The 22,110-nt window shown below is 42.2% G+C and overlaps 1 protein-coding gene across 1 annotated transcript; it reads right to left on the bottom strand.

The window, feature by feature from the left end:
* Positions 1–549: 549 nt before the first annotated feature.
* On the bottom strand, positions 550–18,071 carry aaas (achalasia, adrenocortical insufficiency, alacrimia). Its single transcript, XM_083768412.1, has 17 exons — positions 17,948–18,071; positions 16,374–16,487; positions 14,236–14,363; positions 14,046–14,101; positions 13,367–13,458; positions 13,091–13,137; positions 11,920–12,018; positions 11,051–11,194; positions 10,286–10,406; positions 9,230–9,354; positions 7,591–7,651; positions 7,369–7,459; positions 6,760–6,841; positions 2,755–2,822; positions 2,522–2,588; positions 2,329–2,413; positions 550–858 (listed from the first exon to the last, which is right to left on the bottom strand). Exons 2-17 carry the CDS (start codon positions 16,473–16,475, stop codon positions 667–669), a joined length of 1,560 nt encoding a protein of 519 aa, XP_083624538.1. The 5' UTR covers positions 16,476–16,487; positions 17,948–18,071; the 3' UTR covers positions 550–666.
* Between the last annotated feature and the right edge of the window lie 4,039 nt (positions 18,072–22,110).

The raw sequence follows: 22,110 nt of genomic DNA on the forward strand, positions 1-22,110 counted from the left end.
TCTATGAGGAAAATGAACGGGATTTCTTTTACGGGTCTCTCGAGGGGGCGGGACTACGACGCTCTATAATATGGACGTAACAAAAGGGAAATTACCATCAATTATCATCAAGCTCACAACTCGTCGCAGTTTGTGTAAATCGATAATTTTATCTCTTTGTTTTTTAATAATGAATTCATTTGATCAGTTCAAATAATTGTCACTGCGGGTAACATCCTCGTCGTTTTCTCATTATTATCTCTCTGTACAGGCAGGTGACCGCTGACTGGACGGCTGCCCAAATCACAACACCGTTTTTGTTAGATCCGTTCTAACCTGGCCTCACCAGGCTTTCCACCACCTCGGAGGAAAGCCTGGTCTCTGTTTCAAAAGTCTGTATGATCCTCTCGGGAGCGGGAAAGGAAGGTTCCTTCCTTTTCCCTCAATAAAATAAAAGCTCTCGTAGCCTGTTGCTTTTATTGAGAAAAAAGGAAGGAACCTTCCTTTTCCCTCAATAAAGTTGCCGCCTGTTGTTCCTGCCTGTCGACTACAAAACAATACTGTCTACAACATGACGTAACGATATCATCCGCTCCCGACAGGATCATATACCCTAAATGAAATGGTGCCCAGGCTAGATCAGTTCTAGTGGTCCACCGATCGTACTGTACTGTTCTCAGATCAGTTCTAGTGTTCTAGTGGTCCACCGATGGTACTGTACTGCGGGGAGGAGAGGATCGTTGAGAATAGGATGTGACTCAGGTCGGCGGGGCCCTCCTGGGGGTGTGGCAGTAAGGGGCTGTCGTTGAGGCCCACATGGGGAACCCCCTCGCTCAGGAAGTAGAACGGCACATGGGTGATCCTTCCATTGGACCAACACTAGGGGGAGACAGAGAGGAGGGAGACGTCATTTTCTGTGGAAAATGTGTCCACAATCTCTGAATGCTAAATAGAGTCTGGAACTACAGCTCCCAAGAGTCTGGAACTACAGCTCCCAAGAGTCTGGAACTACAGCTCCCAAGAGTCTGGAACTACAGCTCCCAAGAGTCGAGTAACGGAAGCGAAAGATATACTAATAGACTACTACTAGACTACTGAGAATACTAATAAACCACTATCAAAGTACAATACATAAACCCAAGATAAATAAAAACACACACAACATTACTATAATTCAAAATGGTAGAAAAATCACAGAAATGGGTGCAAGAATAGGGCCAAAACTGGACCCAGACCTCCTATGGAAGACCCCTGGTATTATTAGGTACTTACTCAGAAGAGGGAGACGTCATTTTCTGTGGAAAATGTGTCACTATTCGACAATCTCTGAATACTAAATAGAGTCTGGAACTACAGCTCCTAAGAGTCTGGAACTACAGCTCCCAAGAGTCGAGTAACGGAATCGAAAGATATTCGACCAATCATGATGCGGTCACGCGGTGCTCACGGAACTGTAGCGCCGTTGGAAACACAACCGAGACGGGATCATGAGCGTCAGTCATACAAGCGGCAGATTCATGTTATTTGTGCACGGATAGTTTAACACAGAAAAGTATCATGGAATTAACACCGACAAAACTAGTGGAAGAAGAAATAACACCGAAAACGAACTAGCCATCTTAGCTTCAACAATCGACACACTGTTTTGCTTCAAGTAGGACTTGGTTTTGCCAGGGGAAAAGTGAGGGGATGCGTCACATCTGCTTCATCGCTTTCATGGAACGAGCTTCCGTTCTCCAGACTGTACGACGGAAGCGTTACGAAATTACGAGAGGCGACAAGTCTGGCCACGCAAGACTGTCATTTTTTTGTGAAGCGATAGTCATGAAGTATTAGCCATAAGTAGGCATGTAACGATTCACTCAACTCACGATACAATTCGTATCACGATACGATTTTTCACGATATTAAAATATATATTTTAAAGATTTATTTATTTATTTTATTTTATTTTATATAATTTATCTTCCCCCCTGATATTTTTTATTTAACTACATTGCAAAAGAAGTAGCATTACTTTTGACAGGTCGTTGATGAGCATCAACGACCATCATCACCTGGGCACAGTCACAGACACACACAGCTCCCCTCTACAGTGCTCTACTACTGAAAGTGACTATCATTTCTCTCCAAAAGCACTTGAATATGATGGAATATGACTAAAGCTCACATTTCACATCACACACTAGCCCCCCTAAAAAGAATATATATATATATATATATATATTTTTTTTTTAAAGTCGATTTTTTTATTTCAATGAATCGATTCATATCGTCGGGATTAATATCGATATATGCCTAGCCATAAGGACTGACCACAGTGTCAACAGAATCAAAAACAGGACTGACCACAGTGAGCAAGGCTCCATGCTGGAAGTTAGGATGGAACTGCATGAGCCGGGGCTCCGTTCCAGCTTCTCCCTGAACAAACCCACTGAGAGGAAAACCACACAGTATTATTATCATCATTATTACTTTAACTACTATCATCATCATTAATATTATAAAACATTTCAGGAGGACAAAATGAACATCCACGCACCATGGCAACAGCTCAAAGATGGGGCTGACTCTGGTCTTAAACACTGCTATGGTGGCCTGGGGGTCACCTGGACACATAATTGCAAAGTGGGACAACACAGGAGAAACAGAGCTACATTTATACACAGATCTCCAAGCTAACAACGGGTTAAAAAATTTACCACAGGAGGGCACAGAGCATGAGATCATAATAACGTCTACAGATGGGACACACCACAGGACATGAAGGCTGACCTTTGAGAAGCACGGCAAGTCTCTCTCCTCTGGGGTCCCAGGCCAGACACTGGACCTCTCCTCCCACACTATGAAAAGGAAAGGAAAGGTACTATGTTTAGTGTTTACCCAGGGTAACTGGACTAAGGAAAGGAAAGGTACTATGTTTACCCAGGGTAACTGGACTAAGGAAAGGAAAGGTACTATGTTTAGTGTTTACCCAGGGTAACTGGACTAAGGAAAGGAAAGGTACTATGTTTAGTGTTTACCCAGGGTAACTGGACTAAGGAAAGGAAAGGTACTATGTTTAGTGTTTACCCAGGGTAACTGGACTAAGGAAAGGAAAGGTACTATGTTTAGTGTTTACCCAGGGTAACTGGACTAAGGAAAGGAAAGGTACTATGTTTAGTGTTTACCCAGGGTAACTGGACTAAGGAAAGGAAAGGTACTATGTTTAGTGTTTACCCAGGGTAACTGGACTAAGGAAAGGAAAGGTACTATGTTTAGTGTTTACCCAGGGTAACTGGACTAAGGAAAGGAAAGGTACCATGTTTAGTGTTTACCCAGGGTAACTGGACTAAGGAAAGGAAAGGTACTATGTTTAGTGTTTACCCAGGGTAACTGGACTAAGGAAAGGAAAGGTACTATGTTTAGTGTTTACCCAGGGTAACTGGACTAAGGAAAGGAAAGGTACTATGTTTAGTGTTTACCCAGGGTAACTGGACTAAGGAAAGGAAAGGTACTATGTTTAGTGTTTACCCAGGGTAACTGGACTAAGGAAAGGAAAGGTACTATGTTTAGTGTTTACCCAGGGTAACTGGACTAAGGAAAGGAAAGGTACTATGTTTAGTGTTTACCCAGGGTAACTGGACTAAGGAAAGGAAAGGTACTATGTTTAGTGTTTACCCAGGGTAACTGGACTAAGGAAAGGAAAGGTACTATGTTTAGTGTTTACCCAGGGTAACTGGACTAAGGAAAGGAAAGGTACCATGTTTAGTGTTTACCCAGGGTAACTGGACTAAGGAAAGGAAAGGTACTATGTTTAGTGTTTACCCAGGGTAACTGGACTAAGGAAAGGAAAGGTACTATGTTTAGTGTTTACCCAGGGTAACTGGACTAAGGAAAGGAAAGGTACTATGTTTAGTGTTTACCCAGGGTAACTGGACTAAGGAAAGGAAAGGTACTATGTTTAGTGTTTACCCAGGGTAACTGGACTAAGGAAAGGAAAGGTACTATGTTTAGTGTTTACCCAGGGTAACTGGACTAAGGAAAGGAAAGGTACTATGTTTACCCAGGGTAACTGGACTAAGGAAAGGAAAGGTACTATGTTTAGTGTTTACCCAGGGTAACTGGACTAAGGAAAGGAAAGGTACTATGTTTAGTGTTTACCCAGGGTAACTGGACTAAGGAAAGGAAAGGTACTATGTTTAGTGTTTACCCAGGGTAACTGGACTAAGGAAAGGAAAGGTACTATGTTTAGTGTTTACCCAGGGTAACTGGACTAAGGAAAGGAAAGGTACTATGTTTAGTGTTTACCCAGGGTAACTGGACTAAGGAAAGGAAAGGTACTATGTTTAGTGTTTACCCAGGGTAACTGGACTAAGGAAAGGAAAGGTACTATGTTTAGTGTTTACCCAGGGTAACTGGACTAAGGAAAGGAAAGGTACCATGTTTAGTGTTTACCCAGGGTAACTGGACTAAGGAAAGGAAAGGTACTATGTTTAGTGTTTACCCAGGGTAACTGGACTAAGGAAAGGAAAGGTACTATGTTTAGTGTTTACCCAGGGTAACTGGACTAAGGAAAGGAAAGGTACTATGTTTAGTGTTTACCCAGGGTAACTGGACTAAGGAAAGGAAAGGTACTATGTTTAGTGTTTACCCAGGGTAACTGGACTAAGGAAAGGAAAGGTACTATGTTTAGTGTTTACCCAGGGTAACTGGACTAAGGAAAGGAAAGGTACTATGTTTAGTGTTTACCCAGGGTAACTGGACTAAGGAAAGGAAAGGTTCTATGTTTAGTGTTTACCCAGGGTAACTGGACTAAGGAAAGGAAAGGTACTATGTTTAGTGTTTACCCAGGGTAACTGGACTAAGGAAAGAAAAGGTTCTATGTTTAGTGTTTACCCAGGGTAACTGGACTAAGGAAAGGAAAGGTACTATGTTTAGTGTTTACCCAGGGTAACTGGACTAAGGAAAGGAAAGGTACTATGTTTAGTGTTTACCCAGGGTAACTGGACTAAAGGAAAGGTACCATGTTTAGTGTTTACCCAGGGTAACTGGACTAAGCTCAAGAACTTGTTTACAGCCAGGCCCTGCTCATAGAACATTTCATGGTAGGGGTTCAATGCCTCGTCCAAGGGCACTTCAGCGGTGGTAATTTTAACGTGCCGGTCCGGGGATACGAACTAGCGACCTTCCGATATCAAGAACGCTCCGCAAACCGTTCGGCCACCGCCAATAAGACACTGAACCTGTCCACCGATGCCAACAGACACAATTTAATTACACAGTGATGAGTTTGTGTGTTTGACTTTGAGGCCAATTAAGGCTAATTTATACGTCGTTGTATAATCCTCTCTCTCTCACTCTCTACTAAACAGATACATTATATCACTGTTGTTTGGCAGAAACCTCTTAACTCCATATTTTAACTTTTTGTGTTTTGTTTTTTGGGAAATTAACACCCTACTTGAACATACTACAGCGTCACACAAGCATGTTAGCAGATCAACAAGTTCAAAACACACAGCGCTGCATTTCTATTTTTGCATTTGAATAAGTAAGTAACAAATAAGTAACAGTTTTGGACATCAGGTAGCCCCCCGACAGAGTATGAAGCCCGGTCCAGATGGCCAGGCAACCTATATTAATATTATATATATATATTAATATTAATCCAGATGGCCAGGCAACATATATATATATATATATTAATATAGATGGCTAGGTAACCTATATTCTATTCTTACGCCATGTCTCCGTCTCTAGGTAACCTATATTCTATTCTTACGCCATGTCTCAGTCTCTAGGTAACCTATATTCTATTCTTACGCCATGTCTCCGTCTCTAGGTAACCTATATTCTATTCTTACGCCATGTCTCCGTCTCTAGGTAACCTATATTCTATTCTTACGCCATGTCTCCGTCTCTAGGTAACCTATATTCTATTCTTACGCCATGTCTCCGTCTCTAGGTAACCTATATTCTATTCTTACGCCATGTCTCCGTCTATAGGTAACCTATATTCTATTCTTACGCCATGTCTCCGTCTCTAGGTAACCTATATTCTATTCTTACGCCATGTCTCCGTCTCTAGGTAACCTATATTCTATTCTTACGCCATGTCTCCGTCTCTAGGTAACCTATATTCTATTCTTACGCCATGTCTCCGTCTCTAGGTAACCTATATTCTATTCTTACGCCATGTCTCCGTCTCTAGGTAACCTATATTCTATTCTTACGCCATGTCTCCGTCTCTAGGTAACCTATATTCTATTCTTACGCCATGTCTCCGTCTATAGGTAACCTATATTCTATTCTTACGCCATGTCTCCGTCTCTAGGTAACCTATATTCTATTCTTACGCCATGTCTCCGTCTCTAGGTAACCTATATTCTATTCTTACGCCATGTCTCCGTCTCTAGGTAACCTATATTCTATTCTTACGCCATGTCTCCGTCTCTAGGTAACCTATATTCTATTCTTACGCCATGTCTCCGTCTCTAGGTAACCTATATTCTATTCTTACGCCATGTCTCCGTCTCTAGGTAACCTATATTCTATTCTTACGCCATGTCTCCGTCTCTAGGTAACCTATATTCTATTCTTACGCCATGTCTCCGTCTCTAGGTAACCTATATTCTATTCTTACGCCATGTCTCCGTCTCTAGGTAACCTATATTCTATTCTTACGCCATGTCTCCGTCTCTAGGTAACCTATATTCTATTCTTACGCCATGTCTCCGTCTCTAGGTAACCTATATTCTAGGTAACCTATATTCTAGGTAACCTATATTCTATTCTTACGCCATGTCTCCGTCTGGGGTGGTGAAGGTCGTCTCCGATAGGTCAGCTACCACCGTTGCTGCGTTTGATCCCGAGTGTCCCCCTGGTGGCCAAAGTCACCACCAAGTCATTTATCAAGTTACATTCCAACTTATCCCATTTTGACCTGAGATCAGATTCTAAAAATGTCTTCTACATCTTGACAGTTTTCTGAAAAAGCGATGTTTCTATGTCAGTCGTTCTTTGATTTTTCAAAAATAGCAGACCTACAAGCTTGTAGCGCACCACTCGGTGGCGCGCTATGAGCTTGTAGATCTGCTATTTTTCAATAGCTAAAACATAACATAATGCTAACACCAAAAGGGGTTCCCGCCCAAAATGTAAAACAGCATGGCGATACAACTTCAACATTTTAAAGAAAAGCTTTCATAATAAAGGCTAGTTCATCTTTGGACAATAAAACAAGCCAACATGTTTTCAGCCTTTATGGCTAAATTGGTCATCTTCAAATATGTATAATAATATACACATCCTATTGGCCCCTGGGTCAGAACGCTCGCCTCAAAACACTGTGAGAAGCACTCACCTAGCATATCACTGACCTAGCATATCACTTTGAGAAGCACTCACCTAGCATATCAGTGAAGGTCAGGGCGTAGATGACCGTCTCTCCCTGGACAGTGAAGAGAAGTCGACTCCCATCTGGACTCCAGCAGCCAGACTGACAGATTAAATCAAACACCATCATCAGTTCATCAAATGAAGAGAAACAAACAGTTCATGTTCCAGCCACTGGGTGGCGTTGTGCCAGAACATTAAGGATGGTTAGAAAGCATAGTGAAATGTTGTCACCTGACAGCGTCCCTTCAAACACGGCCATCTGTCACACGTCCACATCCTGGTCTCCCAGACCCTGAGAGAAACACACATTAAGTTAACCCATTTAGGCCTGACGTCAACATTTAACCCATTCTGACCTGAGATCAGATTCAAAAAATGTCTATTACATCCTGACAGTTTCATTATTAACCCATTCTGACCTGAGATCAGATTCTAAAAGTGTCTTCGATTTTTCAAAAATAGCAGACCTACAAGCTCGTATCGCGCCACCCGGTGGCGCGATATGAGCTTGTAGATCTTCTATTTTTCAATAGCTAAAGCATAACATGATGCCGACACCAAAATGGGTGCCCGTTCAGAATGGGTTAAAACTAGAAAAAGTGCCCTTCTGGGCACAGGTCTCCACCAGGAGGATAGGAGTGTTTGTAAATAATTACTTGAGTAAGCATAAGAAAGTATGTAGTAGAGTTAATATTAATACAATCTGAATTATTATTTAAACTAGAGAGACTGTGTACCAATTTGCGCGATGTTTGGACAAAATCTGTAGGTGTACTGTGCAAAAACTTGTTTTGCACAAAGCGGCCTCCTGGTGGCGCTATAACAGGCCGTTCTGGAAATTTTCTGGAAAGTTTTCTGGAAAGTTCTGGCAGAGGTTCATCGTTGGCATCCAGGGAGTGTGTGTGCAAAATTTGGCATCGACCGGGTTAACGGTGGCCGAGATTAGCTGCTCACGGACACACGGACGGACGGACGGAGTGCAAAACATACTCTCCCCCCATGCCTTCGGCCTGGTGGAGACAAAAAGGTCTTCTAAATCCTGACAGTTTTCTGAAAACCCTATGTTTCTATATCAGTGGTGCTCAATATTTCATGTCAAGAACCCCAGAAATTATATGTATTTGGCCACCGACCCCCAATCTGAAAATAATATTATGTTGTTCCAGTGACCTCCCAGAAGAAAAGGTTTGATTAACAAACTTTCGCTCTGAAAGAAAGATCTGAGGCACATTTTCACCATTTTTCAAAAATATCTGCTATTTTTCAATAGATAAAGCATGACATAATGCTAAAAAAGGCGTTCCCGCCCAGAATGGGTTAATCAAACTAATAGATTTAATCGATTGGTGGAATAAAAACCAAACGGATGGATAATCATTTAGGCCTTGTCCACACGTATCCGGGTAAACGGATAAACGTAGGTTTTTATATGCGTTTTGGGGGGGTCGCCCACACGCAAACGCGTTTTTGGTCCATATAAACACATCTTTTGGAAAACTCCGCCTGTGTGTTCCCTGTGTGGACAATGTAAACTGAGTTTTGCATGGGTCTTGCCATTGGTCATATGGACAGAGAGATTTAAAAAAACGTGTCGTATGGACAGAGAGATTAAAAAAAAAACGAAAATGAAAACAAAAACGAAAACGCTACGTTTATGTAGGTGTGGATGAAGCTGTATTTTGCGTGTCTTAAGTACCAGGTCTTATTCCCTAACTTGAGTAAACTAAAGACCTGGAGGCGTGATCAATGCCATTTGGCTATTCTGAGTGGCCAAAGAGCATTGATCACGCCTCCAGGTCTTTAGTTTACTCAAGTTAGGGAATAAGACCTGGTACTTAAGACACGCAAAATACAGCCCTTAGTGTCTAACCTGAACAGAGAGGAGGGCGTGGAGGCCAGAACATGGCTGCCGTCAGGAGACCAGGACAGGAAGGTGACCCCTCCTCCTCCCACGCGGTGCAGAGGCACGGAGCTCTCTGCCGCCACGTCCCACACCTGGACACCAACACAAAGATTGATTCATTGATTGATTTATTAACAGTTTGCAGAGTTACAGTACATTTCAAGTACAACTCAATACAAAAACTGTTAACTGTGAGTGGACGACACAATATTAAAGCATTACACTTGTTTACAATAGGGCCCACCATTTTCAATTCATCAAAAACATTTAGAGACGTACGAATATACACAACTATAGAGTCAAAAGGAAATCATCATAGGAGGTAAAATATACAGTGAGGGGGAACAGGGGTGGGGGGGGGTTCAGATTTTATGGGGGCCAGTTTCGAATCGCAGCCGTCCGTAGTACTTTGAGAGCGGTTTTGAAGGAGTCAAGGGATTCGCATGTCTTAATGACTGTTGATAGGGCGTTCCACATTTTGGTGGCATAGGAGCGAAATTAATTAAGTCCCTTGTTTGTGCCGAATCTGGGTTGTACAGGGTTTGTTGAGCTCCCTCTGGTGTTGTGGGTGTAAAGATGAGTGATGGGTGATAAGATGTTTATGTCCCACACCTGGACACAAAGATAGGATGTTTATTATGTCCCCCATCTGGACACCAACACAAAGATACGATCAGAAAAGTTGTTTATTGTTATCGCTACACTAACTGCTCAGCTACGGATGTGCAACCGAAACACAGAAAGACAGACATACAGACGGAAGTCGTAATATCATGACCACGGTGACGGGAGACTCAAGACACAGACAGACAGACAGACAGACAGACAGACAGACAGACAGACAGACAGACAGACAGACAGACAGACAGACAGACAGACAGACAGACAGACAGACAGACAGACAGACAGACAGACAGACAGACAGACAGACAGACAGACAGACAGACAGACAGACAGACAGACAGACAGACAGACAGACAGTCAGACAGACAGACAGACAGACAGACAGACAGACAGACGTACTATCATGGCCATGTCGACGGGTGATGCCGACACCAGCAGAGATCCACTGGGAGACCATTCTATGGAGGTGACTGGAGAGTGTCCAGGATGGGACAGGACCTGAGCACAGCCGGAGGACGGCCTGAGGGAACGGACAGGGATGAGATGTTAACAGCATTACTTAGCATTCCTCAGAATTTACATTTGAATATTGGTCTTAAAAAATGGCCCGAATATCCAATGTATTCAAATATGAATTATTATTATTATTATTATTTTATTTTTTCCCCAATAGAAAATGACTTATTGTAAAAACAGGACACCAGCTGAAGAGGGACAGTGTGCAAGCTGCTCGGATCCAATAATTAATAGTAACAATATTGTTTGTTTTTATTTGAATATAATTCTTGAGTGGTGCAACCACTCCAAGGAACAGCAATGTCCGTGTTCACCTATGTGTTCACCTATCTGACGTTAATGAGCACCAGTATGACTGAGTACCAGTAGGGGCGCTGTTGTGCCTGCTAATGAGAGAGAGAGAGAGAGCGAGAGAGAGAGAGAAGAGGGGGGAGGGGAGTTGCAACACTCGTTCACACGGGTGTGATTTTTATAATCGAATACACATTTCTTTCCCCATATTCGAGGAAAATTTGAATTTAGAATATCCGTTTACCAGACCTACGGCCCAGTGACAATTACATACATCCCCACTAACCCTGCCCACAAAGGGCCATCCAATGCCTGCATGCGTGTGCGTGTGTGTGCGTGTGCGTGTGCTGTGCATACCTGGTTGACAGGGAGCAGGGGTCAACGTGCCAGACCAGCAGACAGTTATGACAGGCTACAGCCAGAGCAGAGGCACACAGAGGCTTCCATCGAACCACAGCCACGTTCCTCTGGACGCGATGCTTCAACGTGGGACATATGGAACTGACACACACACACACACACACACACACACACACACACACACACACACACACACACACACACACACACACACACACACACACACACACACACACACACACACACACACACACACACACACACACACACACACACACACACACACACACACACAATACTTAGTTTAGACAGTATTTAGTTTAGACTAGTCATTTGGTTAGACCAGTCATTAGTCCTACAACTACAACCTCACCCTAACCCTAACCTCCCACGGGGCAGCACACCTAAACCTAACCCATGTCTAACCAATGACTAGTATAAACTAAGTATGCACCCCCACACGCACACATACAATTCACAATGTATTGTAGGCATTTAGCAGACACTCAGACGCACAATGAGCAAGATAAAATGCATACATCAAACTATAGGATATTAAAGTGCTTAAGTACAGTAATAACAACATGGAACAAATTACCATGTTGTTTTTGTGTGTGTGTGTGTGGGGGGGGGGGGGGGGGGGTATTTTGTGAAAATAAATGTTAAATGTGTCTATATTCACATTCATTGCTATAAAGAGTCTCCCTTTCTCTCCAGGTCTGCAGTAATAATGTTCAGGTTGGGATTCCAATTCGATCAAACCAGGGGTGAAAGAGAAATCGATATCCATTGGGAACCCCCTCAGTTGTGCAATACCTTTACTGTACAATGCAAATCAAATTAAACGGTAGAAGCGGGTACTGTACCTCTTAGGATTGTAGATCTTGATGGAGTCATCCAGCAGGCCCACAGCAAACTTGTCAGTGTGAGGATGCCAGGCGAAGGCTCGCACCGCACAGTCAGACCTGGGGGAGCATTTAGAGAACGTAGGCCGCACAGCCCAGCTTTAACACACTGATCCAACACGCTTACAATGAGCAAGTCTCAAATCATTAACTCAATGTCTGCCAAGGACTTAATTAACTGCTTTTTTATCAAAGGGGCACTTCACCCCAGTCACAAGTGTGACTCAGTCAGTACCCTTACCCCTCTTCTAAGCTTAAAACCAGAAATGACCACCCCCTCCCCAACAGTTTACTGTACATTATACGTTTACTACTGTTGATGTCTTGTTTATTATTGTATGTCTTTTTTTTTTTTTTTTTTAAGATATTTTTTTTCGGCTTACGCCTTTTATTGATTTTTTAAGGGACAGATAGTAGGCTGACAGGAAACGGGAGAGAGATGGGGGGATGACATGCGGTAAAGGCCGTGTCGGGTTCGGGAGTCGAACCCGCGGCACACCGCGACTGGATCACCAGTCCGGTGCCCAGACCGTTACGCTACGGCCTGGGCCTATTGTATGTCTTTAAATGTTTAATTGAATACACAGGACCACAATGAAAAACAAGCCCCCCTAAGGCTTTTTGTTTTCCTTTTTGCAATCGTTGCAATATTGTACGGGTACAGTACTTAGTTTAGACAGTACTTGGTTTAGACTAGTCATTGGTTAGACCAGCCATTAGTTCTACAACTACAACCTATCTCAAACCCTCACCCTAACCCTAACCTCCCACGGGGCAGCACACCTAAACCTACTGTAACCATAACCCATGTCTAACCAATGACTAGTCTGAACTAAGTATGCACCCCATATTGTACCACTACTGTATACTATTGCAACAATTAATAGTAAAGTACTCAAACTCATATGGCAAGTTGGCCAGGATTGAACCCAGAAACCTCCAATTCAAAGGCACTACTGACGGAGCTACAAATAATATTGAAATAAATAAATACATTTAAAGGAAAGATTTAAAAAAATTGATACCTTCAAATAGAGTAGTAACATATTTTACTCTATTGATTATACAGATAATGTAAACGCAAAAAAGAAAGTACATGATACCTGCACATTCAGTGATTTGCACAACTTACCATTTTAGCACCTGGGAAAACTCGGTAATCATGTCCTCCTTGCTCAGCTGTGTGGTGGATTACAAACATCTTCAATGATACAAACCCCTGTGTAATCAATGCCATTATGAATGTGTATTAATTACCTGCAGCCTATTCTAGAAAACTTATGTTGCTATATTAGTGGTTCTCAAACCTTTTCATGTCAAGGACCACCAAGATTATATTGTATTTGGTTGCAGTATGGGCAGCAACGATACAGAAAACTAGAAGACATAAACAACAGGCTCCACTTACTGTGAGGTGAGGAAACAGGGAGCCGTGGAAGGAGGACAGCCGTCGAAGCAACGCCAGGACGAAGCCAGACGCCACTGACACACATTTGGGCACTGAGGAGTGAGAGAGAGAGACATGAGGGGTGTACAAGAAAACAAAATGACATAGATACCGTTGAGCGAGTTGAAAAATACTTCTAAAACTGAGGTCCTTGGCTTCAAATATGCCTATTGTATAGAGCGTCGCAGTCCCGCCCCCTACCAGGGCCCAGGAAATTATTCTCTGTTCATTTTCCTCAGACATTTCAGAAAGTATTTATTTAAAGACGTTTACGCCACGGAAAAAGCCAACTCTTGTCGTGCCAAATCATGACAACAAACACCTTTTTTTGGGGCCGAACAATTAATTAGAAAGAACGGCAGGTTACAACACTTTTTGTTGTTGTTTTTTCTTCTTTGTAATTATTTGTTTGGTCCAAAATATTGTGTTTGTTGTCATGAGTTGTCACGACTCGAGTTGGCTTTGTCCGCGGCGTAACCGTCTTTAAATAAATACCCTTTGAAATGTCTATGGGAAAAATGCATTGGGAATCATTTCCTGGGCCTGGTGTCGCCATGAAAGGGGGCGGGACTGCGACGCTCTATAGCAGCTTGATAGAATGCGAGACAAGACAGACATCCTCAGGACATCCATTCCTCACCTTCTGAACTTGAGGTGTAAATTTCATCCAGTAGTCCAGTGAGACCTGCATCCCTCCTGGTAGCCAGAGAGAGGAAAGAGTTAGAAAACCGTGTGTGTGTGTGTGTGTGTGTGTGTGTGTGTGTGTGTGTGTGTGTGTGTGTGTGTGCCTGCGTGCGTGCGTGCGTATACAGTCCACTACCGTTACATACCATGCGGTTGCACTTCTCATCCACAGGGTCTCGCTGTGGTCCAGAAAGGCAGCCTTGCTGCTGTTCTCTGTCCGGCTGTGAGGCTTCAGAGACTCCCGAGGAAAGTAGAGACTTAATGGACCCGACTCCTGTATGTGAGACACACACACACACACACACACACTCCATTAGAACGGACCTGTCTCCTGACTGCTGTATGAGACACTCCATTAGAACGGACCTGACTGCTGTATGAGACACTCCATTAGAACGGACCTGTCTCCTGACTGCTGTATGAGACACTCCATTAGAACGGACCTGACTGCTGTATGAGACACTCCGTTAGAACGGACCTGACTCGTGTACGAGACACACACACTCCATTACAGTGGTGTAAACGTAACTAAGTATATTTGCTCAAGTACTGTACACTTAAGTACACTTTTTCTTTTTTACTTTACTGGAGTGTTTACAATTTCAAAATACTTCTACTTCATTTCTTTACTTCTACTCCACTACATCTCAGAGGTAGAGGCAGTACTTTAATAATAACTCCACTATAATAATTCGAAAACTTTAGTTACTTTGTAGATTTTGATTATTACAAAACATACATTAACCACTTCACTATGCATATTTAGGCTATTTGGAAATATCCTAAAGACAAGTTCACGACATATACAACTTGTACTTATTTGAAGTAAATTTGAAGGACATTGATTGATTGATTGATTGATTGATTGAAATATTTATTAACAGTTTGTAGAATTTACAGTACATTTTAAGCACAAACTCAATACAAAGACTGTTAACTGTGAGTGGACGACCCAATTAAGCATTACACTTGTTTACAACAGGGTCCACATTGTTCAATTCATCAAAACATTTAGAGACATACAAATAGACACTTCTATGTAGCTAAAGAACAGAACAGGAATTCATCATATAGGAAGCAAAAAGGGAAAAGATACATATACAGTGAGGGGGAATGGGGTGGGGGGGGGGATTCAGATTTTACAGAGGCCAGTTTCGAATTGCAGCCATCCGTAGGTGCCCTTTGAGAGCGGTTTTGAAGGAGTCAAGGGATTCACATGTCTTAATGACTGTTGGTAGGGCGTTCCACATTTTGGTGGCATAGGAGCGAAAAGAATTTAGTCCCTTGTTTGTGCCGAATCTGGGTTGTACATGGTTTGTTGCACTCCCTCTGGTGTTGTGGGTGTGGACTTCGTTTACATTAAGGAAGTATTTAGACAGGTACATGGGTATCTTGGTGGTGTATCGAATCTTGTGGACCAGACCCATTGCAAGATGCTGTACTCTGTCGTCGACCCTAAGCCATCCCAGCCTGTCAAAGTGGGCAGGGGTGAGGTGGGTTCGGGGGGTGAGGCCAAGTAGGAGCCTGACCAGTTTGTTTTGGGAGGTCTGGAGCCTTGTTTTAAGGGCCTTTGAGGTGCTGTGGTACCAAGAGGTGGATGCATAGTCAAAGAAACCTTGTACGAGGGCTCCTGTTAAGGTCTTCAAGGTGTTTTTGCTGACCAGTGAGGAGATCCTGTAAAGGAATCTTGTTCTTTGATTGACTTTTTTGATTACGTTGGTGGCCATCTTATCACCGGAAAGATTGGCCTCCAGGATGGAACCTAGGTAGGTAATTTGATCTTTTCGTGTGATAATATTGTCACCCACTCTAACCAAGAAGCCATCTGCCTTGCTGAGATTACTATTTGATCCGAAGAGGATGGATTCAGTTTTTCCCAGGTGTAAGGATAGTTTGTTATCAGCGAGCCAGGTGCAGATTCTACCGAGTTCAGAGCTGAGGGTCTTTTCAACCTGCAGTTTGTTCCTGTCCGAGACCAGCAGTGCTGAGTCATCTGCGAACAGGAACAAGCTGCAGTCACAAGCTGAAGTCATGTCGTTAACATATATTAGGAACAGTAAAGGCCCTAGTATGCTTCCTTGTGGGACGCCACAGCTCACTGGGACAGAATTCTATTGTGCAGAACATCTTTCAATATATAATAAAATCCACGATCCACTGTCTGCTAACAGAGTCACTTTGGACAAGAACACCTGTCCACAACCACTTTGACTCAGTCATTTTGTATCCTAAACTGACATTGGCACAACAAAATCGCAGAGTGGACCTTTAAATGCACTCAGACCTGTTTCAGGCAGCTGGTTCCGGACACCAGCTCGTTGTTGGACTCGCAGAGCGTGATGTGACCGTCAGGGTGCGGAGGAGGGAACAGAACCAGAGAACACATCTTTAGTGGACCCTAAAACACACACAGAACCAGAGAACACATCTTTAGTGGACTCCTTAACACACAAAACCAGAGCTTTACTGTGGACTCTATTAAACACATCAGTGGTTTTTCAACCTTTCTCCAAACTAAACTATATTTTGTTATGGTTGGAACTGGGATAAGATTTTGTCCACAATTCCATGCTGTATTGATGTGGTACCTTAGGTCCTAAGGCTTAGGAGAGATACAGTAAAATGTAGTTAAGCTACATAGTTAACCCATTCTGAACGGGCACCCATTTTGGTGTCGGCATCATGTTATGCTTTAGCTATTGAAAAATAGCAGATCTACAAGCTCATATCGCGCCACCGAGTGGCGCGATACGAGCTTGTAGGTCTGCTATTTTTGAAAAATCGAAGAGCGACTGACATTTCTAGAATCTGATCTCAGGTCAGAATGGGTTAATCAGACCAGTGTGTGTCCAGTGGAAACCTCGTATGAATCTGATCTCAGGTCAGAATGGGTTTTAAACTATACATGTCGCTTAATGCTCCCCAACACTACACTAATTATTGGAGCTTGTAGATCTGCTTTCCTGGAGGTCCCTGGCCAACACAAAACATGTTCAGATGGGGGGTCCGCAGTAATGGCTGGGCGTAATAACAACTGTAATGGCAGTAAATGGGGTCCTATACTTGACAATGATAATGTTTGACAACCATGCTGATTTACTGGAGGCTAGACAACAGCCGTTCCACTTCATGTTCTGTAGTGCAGTGGTTCCCAAAGTGGGGTCCGGGGACCCCCAGGGGGTACCCTGCAGCTAAATGATAGTTAGGACTTAGGAACCAAATGGACCCTTATGGGTCTGTAACCTCTCAGAGTTAGATTGATTGATTGATTTTTTTTGATTTTACAATATAAATTGGGGTTCCCAGATAATAATAATAATAATACTAATAATAGAAATGACATTAAATGGGGGTCCGTCTGTAGACTAATATGCATGTCAAACTTGGGGTCATTGAAATTAAACAGGTTGAGAATCACTGCTTAGAGCCGTAAACATCTTCTCTTATGGGAGTCCCTGGGGGTCCGCGGGCCGATTAGTGTCAATTTGGGGGTCCTTCACACGAAAAGGTTTGGGAACCACTGCTGTAGTGTAACGTGTTCTTGCTGACATTTTCTACCAAACAGCAAACACAGTTTATAACTTTATATACACTGTAAAAAGTACGACTGAACAAGAAAAAGAGCAGAATATACATGCGAACATATATTGTAGATCGGTTATTTCTGCCAAGAGAAGAGACAGTCATAATATCACGTAGCTGAGTGTGTGTGTGTGTGTGTGTGTGTGTGTGTGTGTGTGTGTGTGTGTGTGTGTGTAAGCTAGCTATAGTTAGCCAGTAAGCATTGCCATTGACTGTCATAGTTTAGTGTGTATTAGTCAAGTAGAACTTGGTAGAACTGTTCTTTTGGAATCTTACCTTTGATGTCCTGGCCTGGCCTTGGCTGTGTTATGTGTTCAGTTATACGTTCAGTTTGAGACTTTGAGAGATGATCTAGTAATCAGCTCAATGTTTGTTTGTATGCCGCCGCGTTCTGAACAACGGCAGGCGGTAAGGGTCAAACTACACACCATAGTATGGTGCCAAAATGTTTTAAATCCAGAGATGGGACATTGCTGCCCTCATCAGGATTGAAAACGAAATTGCACCGTTTAGAGCAGTGATTGTCGTCGGCCCTTTTCATTCCAAGGACCCCCAGGGGCCAGGGGGGTTCCAACCTCCAAGGGGTCCAAGTGGACCTTTATAGGTCTGTAACTCTGACAGTGTACACATGGTTTTTGTTCTATTTGTACACTCCCAGAGTTATGCGCTTTCTACAATCTATCTACTCTAATTCCTGTTCTGTTCTTTAAAGGACCACTTCACCACTTTTCAACCTATCTTCATATAATAGGTCCTCGCTAATAATCATGAAAAAATGGCGCAATTTCTTTCTACTCGGTCTGTGTCTCATAGGAGGGCTGTGGGCAGTTCAGAAACCGTCTTCCAGTGACATCATCGATACAAGCTAATAGAAACTGCAGGCTTTCTAGTCCTGAAAAGTTGCAATGCGAAAATGGAAAATTCTCACGATAATGAACATTTTTGTAAAAAAATCTTGTTTAAGAAAAGTCTGCCTAATGATGTCACTGGAAGACGGATTATAAACTGCCCACAGCCCTCCTATGAGACACAGACTGAGTAGGAAAAAAATCGTGCCATTTTATCATGATTATTAGTGAGGACCTATTATATGAAGATATGTTGAAAAGTGGTGAAGTGGTCCTTAAAGCAATGTACACAATTTAAGGAAATGGCGTCCTTGGAGTCAATCAATAAATAGTGAATAAATACATAAGCTTAAGCAACAAAATATAGTTTATTGTTTTATCAAGGTGGTACTGAATTGAAAGTACAATTTTGTAGCAACAATTATAGGAATATATTCAGGATATGTAGCCTATAAAGGACCTTCTGTATAAAACAACAATACTTTCAAACTGCACAATACTTCAGAACAGTGGAATGTACATTGTGGTGCGCGATTAAAATGTGTACATTTGCGTTATTTCTTTTCTATAATTAATGAATTTGAAATTAATCAGTAAAAATCCCTGCCCTAAATAAAGAGATTTTTTTGGGGGTGAACTATCCCTTTAAGATCTTTCAACCTGCTCTGCTAGCTGAACATCTGAACAACATTATTCATGCATATTCATACATTTAAAACATATTCATGAATATTCATACACTAAACACATATTATTCCAGATTATTATTATTTTTTCTTCAAAAAGATCAAAAATAGCATGTACAAACTCAAAACACGCTCTCTGAGCTTGTTCTTTAGAAGGACTCAAGTAGTTAAATTGTTCCCAACGTGTGGGTCAGGATCCCCTGGGGGCTACCGTCCACAGATGACAGCAAATTGAAATATACCAATAAAAGAATTACAAAAATTACATCAAAACAAACTATACTATATATATAGGAGCCAAAAGGAAGCACGCACATCTCCAGAAATTCTACAGGTGCTGAACAAGAAATATACAGTACGTACAATGAAAAGGAAGGGATGTCCGCACAACTGTGCGTGGACATCCCTTCCTTTAGGGCCGGTTCTAGGCATAAGCGAACCAAGCGGTCGCTTAGGGCCACAACCACTGAGGGGGCCACGTCACAAGGAGAAGAAAAAAAAAAAAAAAAAATGTATCCCCTATCCCTTACATGGGCTACTGGCCACATGTGGCCCCCAGCTTCACCTAATGCAGCCCACAGGTTAATATCAACTGGCGGCCTGAGGGCCACATGTAGCCCCCACCTTCACCTAATGCGGCCCGCAGGTTAATATCAACTGGCGGCCTGAGGGCCACATGTGTCCCCCAACCTCACTTAATGTGGCCCGCAGGTTAATATCAACTGGCGGCCTGAGGGCCACATGTGTTTCCCACCTTCACCTAATGCGGCCCGCAGGTTAATATCAACTGGCGGCCTGAGGGCCACATGTGTCCCCCAACTTCACCTAATGTGGCCCGCAGGTTAATATCAACTGGCGGCCTGAGGGCCACATGTGTCCCCCAACTTCACCTAATGTGGCCCGCAGGTTAATATCAACTGGCGGCCTGAGGGCCACATGTGTCCCCCACGTTCACCTAATGCGGCCCGCAGGTTAATATCGGAATACTGATATATTATTGATTTCAGCTCTTACAATTCCACACATGCAAACATGACCCGCTTTAATTACTTCAGTCTATATTAGTAGTTTAATGACTATAGTAGGCCTACTAGTCTTTTTCATGTCTAATGTATTTGCATTTAAGTTCCCAAATTTAACATAAAAGTAAGAACATATAAATGTATTTGAAATTAAATAAAACATTTACTTTTCAAGATTTCAATTCAGAAATAGCTAAACATAATTCAGAATTTCAATTAAAAAAAGAGCAAAAATAGCAGATCTACTAGATCAAAACGTGTCGCAGTTTGAGCTTGTAGATCAGCTATTTTTTACTATATGCATTGTGGACCTCTGGAGTGAGTGTGGAATATAGTTGCCCTCTCTCTCTGAGTCTCCATCATCAAAGTTTCCCACCCCTGCCCTATCCAAAAACTAGTTATAGATCTCATTGACACAAGACACAACAGAGTTGATAATATGCCACATGCAGTTGAATGCAAGTTGCAAATTGCATTATTCAATACACCTGTGGCCCACAGCCCACAGGTGAAGTCGATATTAGATTTTTAAAGTGGTTATGGCTACAACAGTTTGTACTCAGTGGTCTAAAGTAATTGAGACTTTCACTTAAGTACAATTTTGCTGTATTTGTACTTTACTGAGTATTTCCAATTCAAATACTATAATTATTTCTACTCCACTACATCTCAGATCCTAATATTGTACTTTTACTCCACTACATTTTTTTGAAAACTTTAGTTGCTAGTTACTTTGGACATTTTTATTATTATTACAGTAACAAGTAACTTCAGCCCAATATACATTTCCATCATTTGATCTACTAGCTAACATTATTGTGAGTCTGACGCATTGAGAGCTTGTAGATCTGCTATTTTCAAAAGATTTTTAGACATTTGAAAACTTGAAATGATAGACATTCTACATAATGAGTACTTTTACTTTTGGTACTTTAAGTAAATCTTAATGCCAGAACTTGTGTACTTTTGCATTTTGCAAGTGCATTTTGAATTCCGATCTTTTACTTGCAACATATAGTATTTGAATTCTGCAGTATTGATACTTTTACTTAAGTAGAAAGTACTTTTTCCAACACTGTTTGTACTTAAATGTTTGGGTTTATATGATCTTCACTACTAATTACTACTGTAGCAGAACACTGGGCTGCAGTTTGATCAATGCAGTGAAAACCATCACTTCTCACAGATTGAAGCCCATCGATATGAACATAACAAATTATACCATGTTCCAGGGGCAGTCCTGTGATAGTAATCTGCACAGTTCCTGTCTTCATCGTCAGCGGGATATCCATCGGCCCAGTACCTGCACAATAAACAACAATGTATTGAACCACATGCACTCAGTCACTCACATACAGTGACTTTGATAGAATTACAATATAAAAACATGTCAAATGTCTCACTGTGTTGTCAGTGGTGTTCCATCCACCCACGTCCAGCTGCGCCCAGTCCTGGTCAGACCAATCCATGAATAATGACCACCATGTCTCAATCCATAGATGAATACCTGATTATTTGTACATTGAATCATCATTAATTGTATCCAATACATTCACTTCTTCACTATAATCATGGAATTAGATCACATGCAACTATGTGGACAATCTGAGAACCCATCGTCAAAAAAGAAAGGAAAAATAGCACCCTATTTCCTTGAGTCGTATCTGGATGATGGACACCTGGACACACTCACTCACGCACACACACACACACACACACACACACACACACACACACACACACACACACACACACACACACACACAGGGACACACGGGGACACACAGGGACACACGGACACAACTAACCTGTTCTTCTCTACTGTTAATGACCACCAGATCAGCTCCTAAACTCTGACATTCTTCTCTAGCTTCCTGCCATGA

This window comes from Protomyctophum parallelum (genome assembly GCF_964188405.1).
Source record: "Protomyctophum parallelum genome assembly, chromosome: 7".
Classification (NCBI taxonomy): Eukaryota; Metazoa; Chordata; class Actinopteri; order Myctophiformes; family Myctophidae; genus Protomyctophum; species Protomyctophum parallelum.

Bases quoted from the DNA above. Each gene is read 5' to 3' on its own strand.
- aaas (XM_083768412.1), bottom strand. From the start codon at position 16,475: ATGTGTTCTCTGGTTCTGTTCCCTCCTCCGCACCCTGACGGTCACATC. The intron at 10,407-11,050 runs GTATGCACAGCA...CCGTTCCCTCAG, and splicing joins CCCTGCTCCCTGTCAACCAG to GCCGTCCTCCGGCTGTGCTC. The intron at 2,823-6,759 runs GTAAGAATAGAA...TCCTTTTCATAG, and splicing joins ACCCCAGACGGAGACATGGC to TGTGGGAGGAGAGGTCCAGT.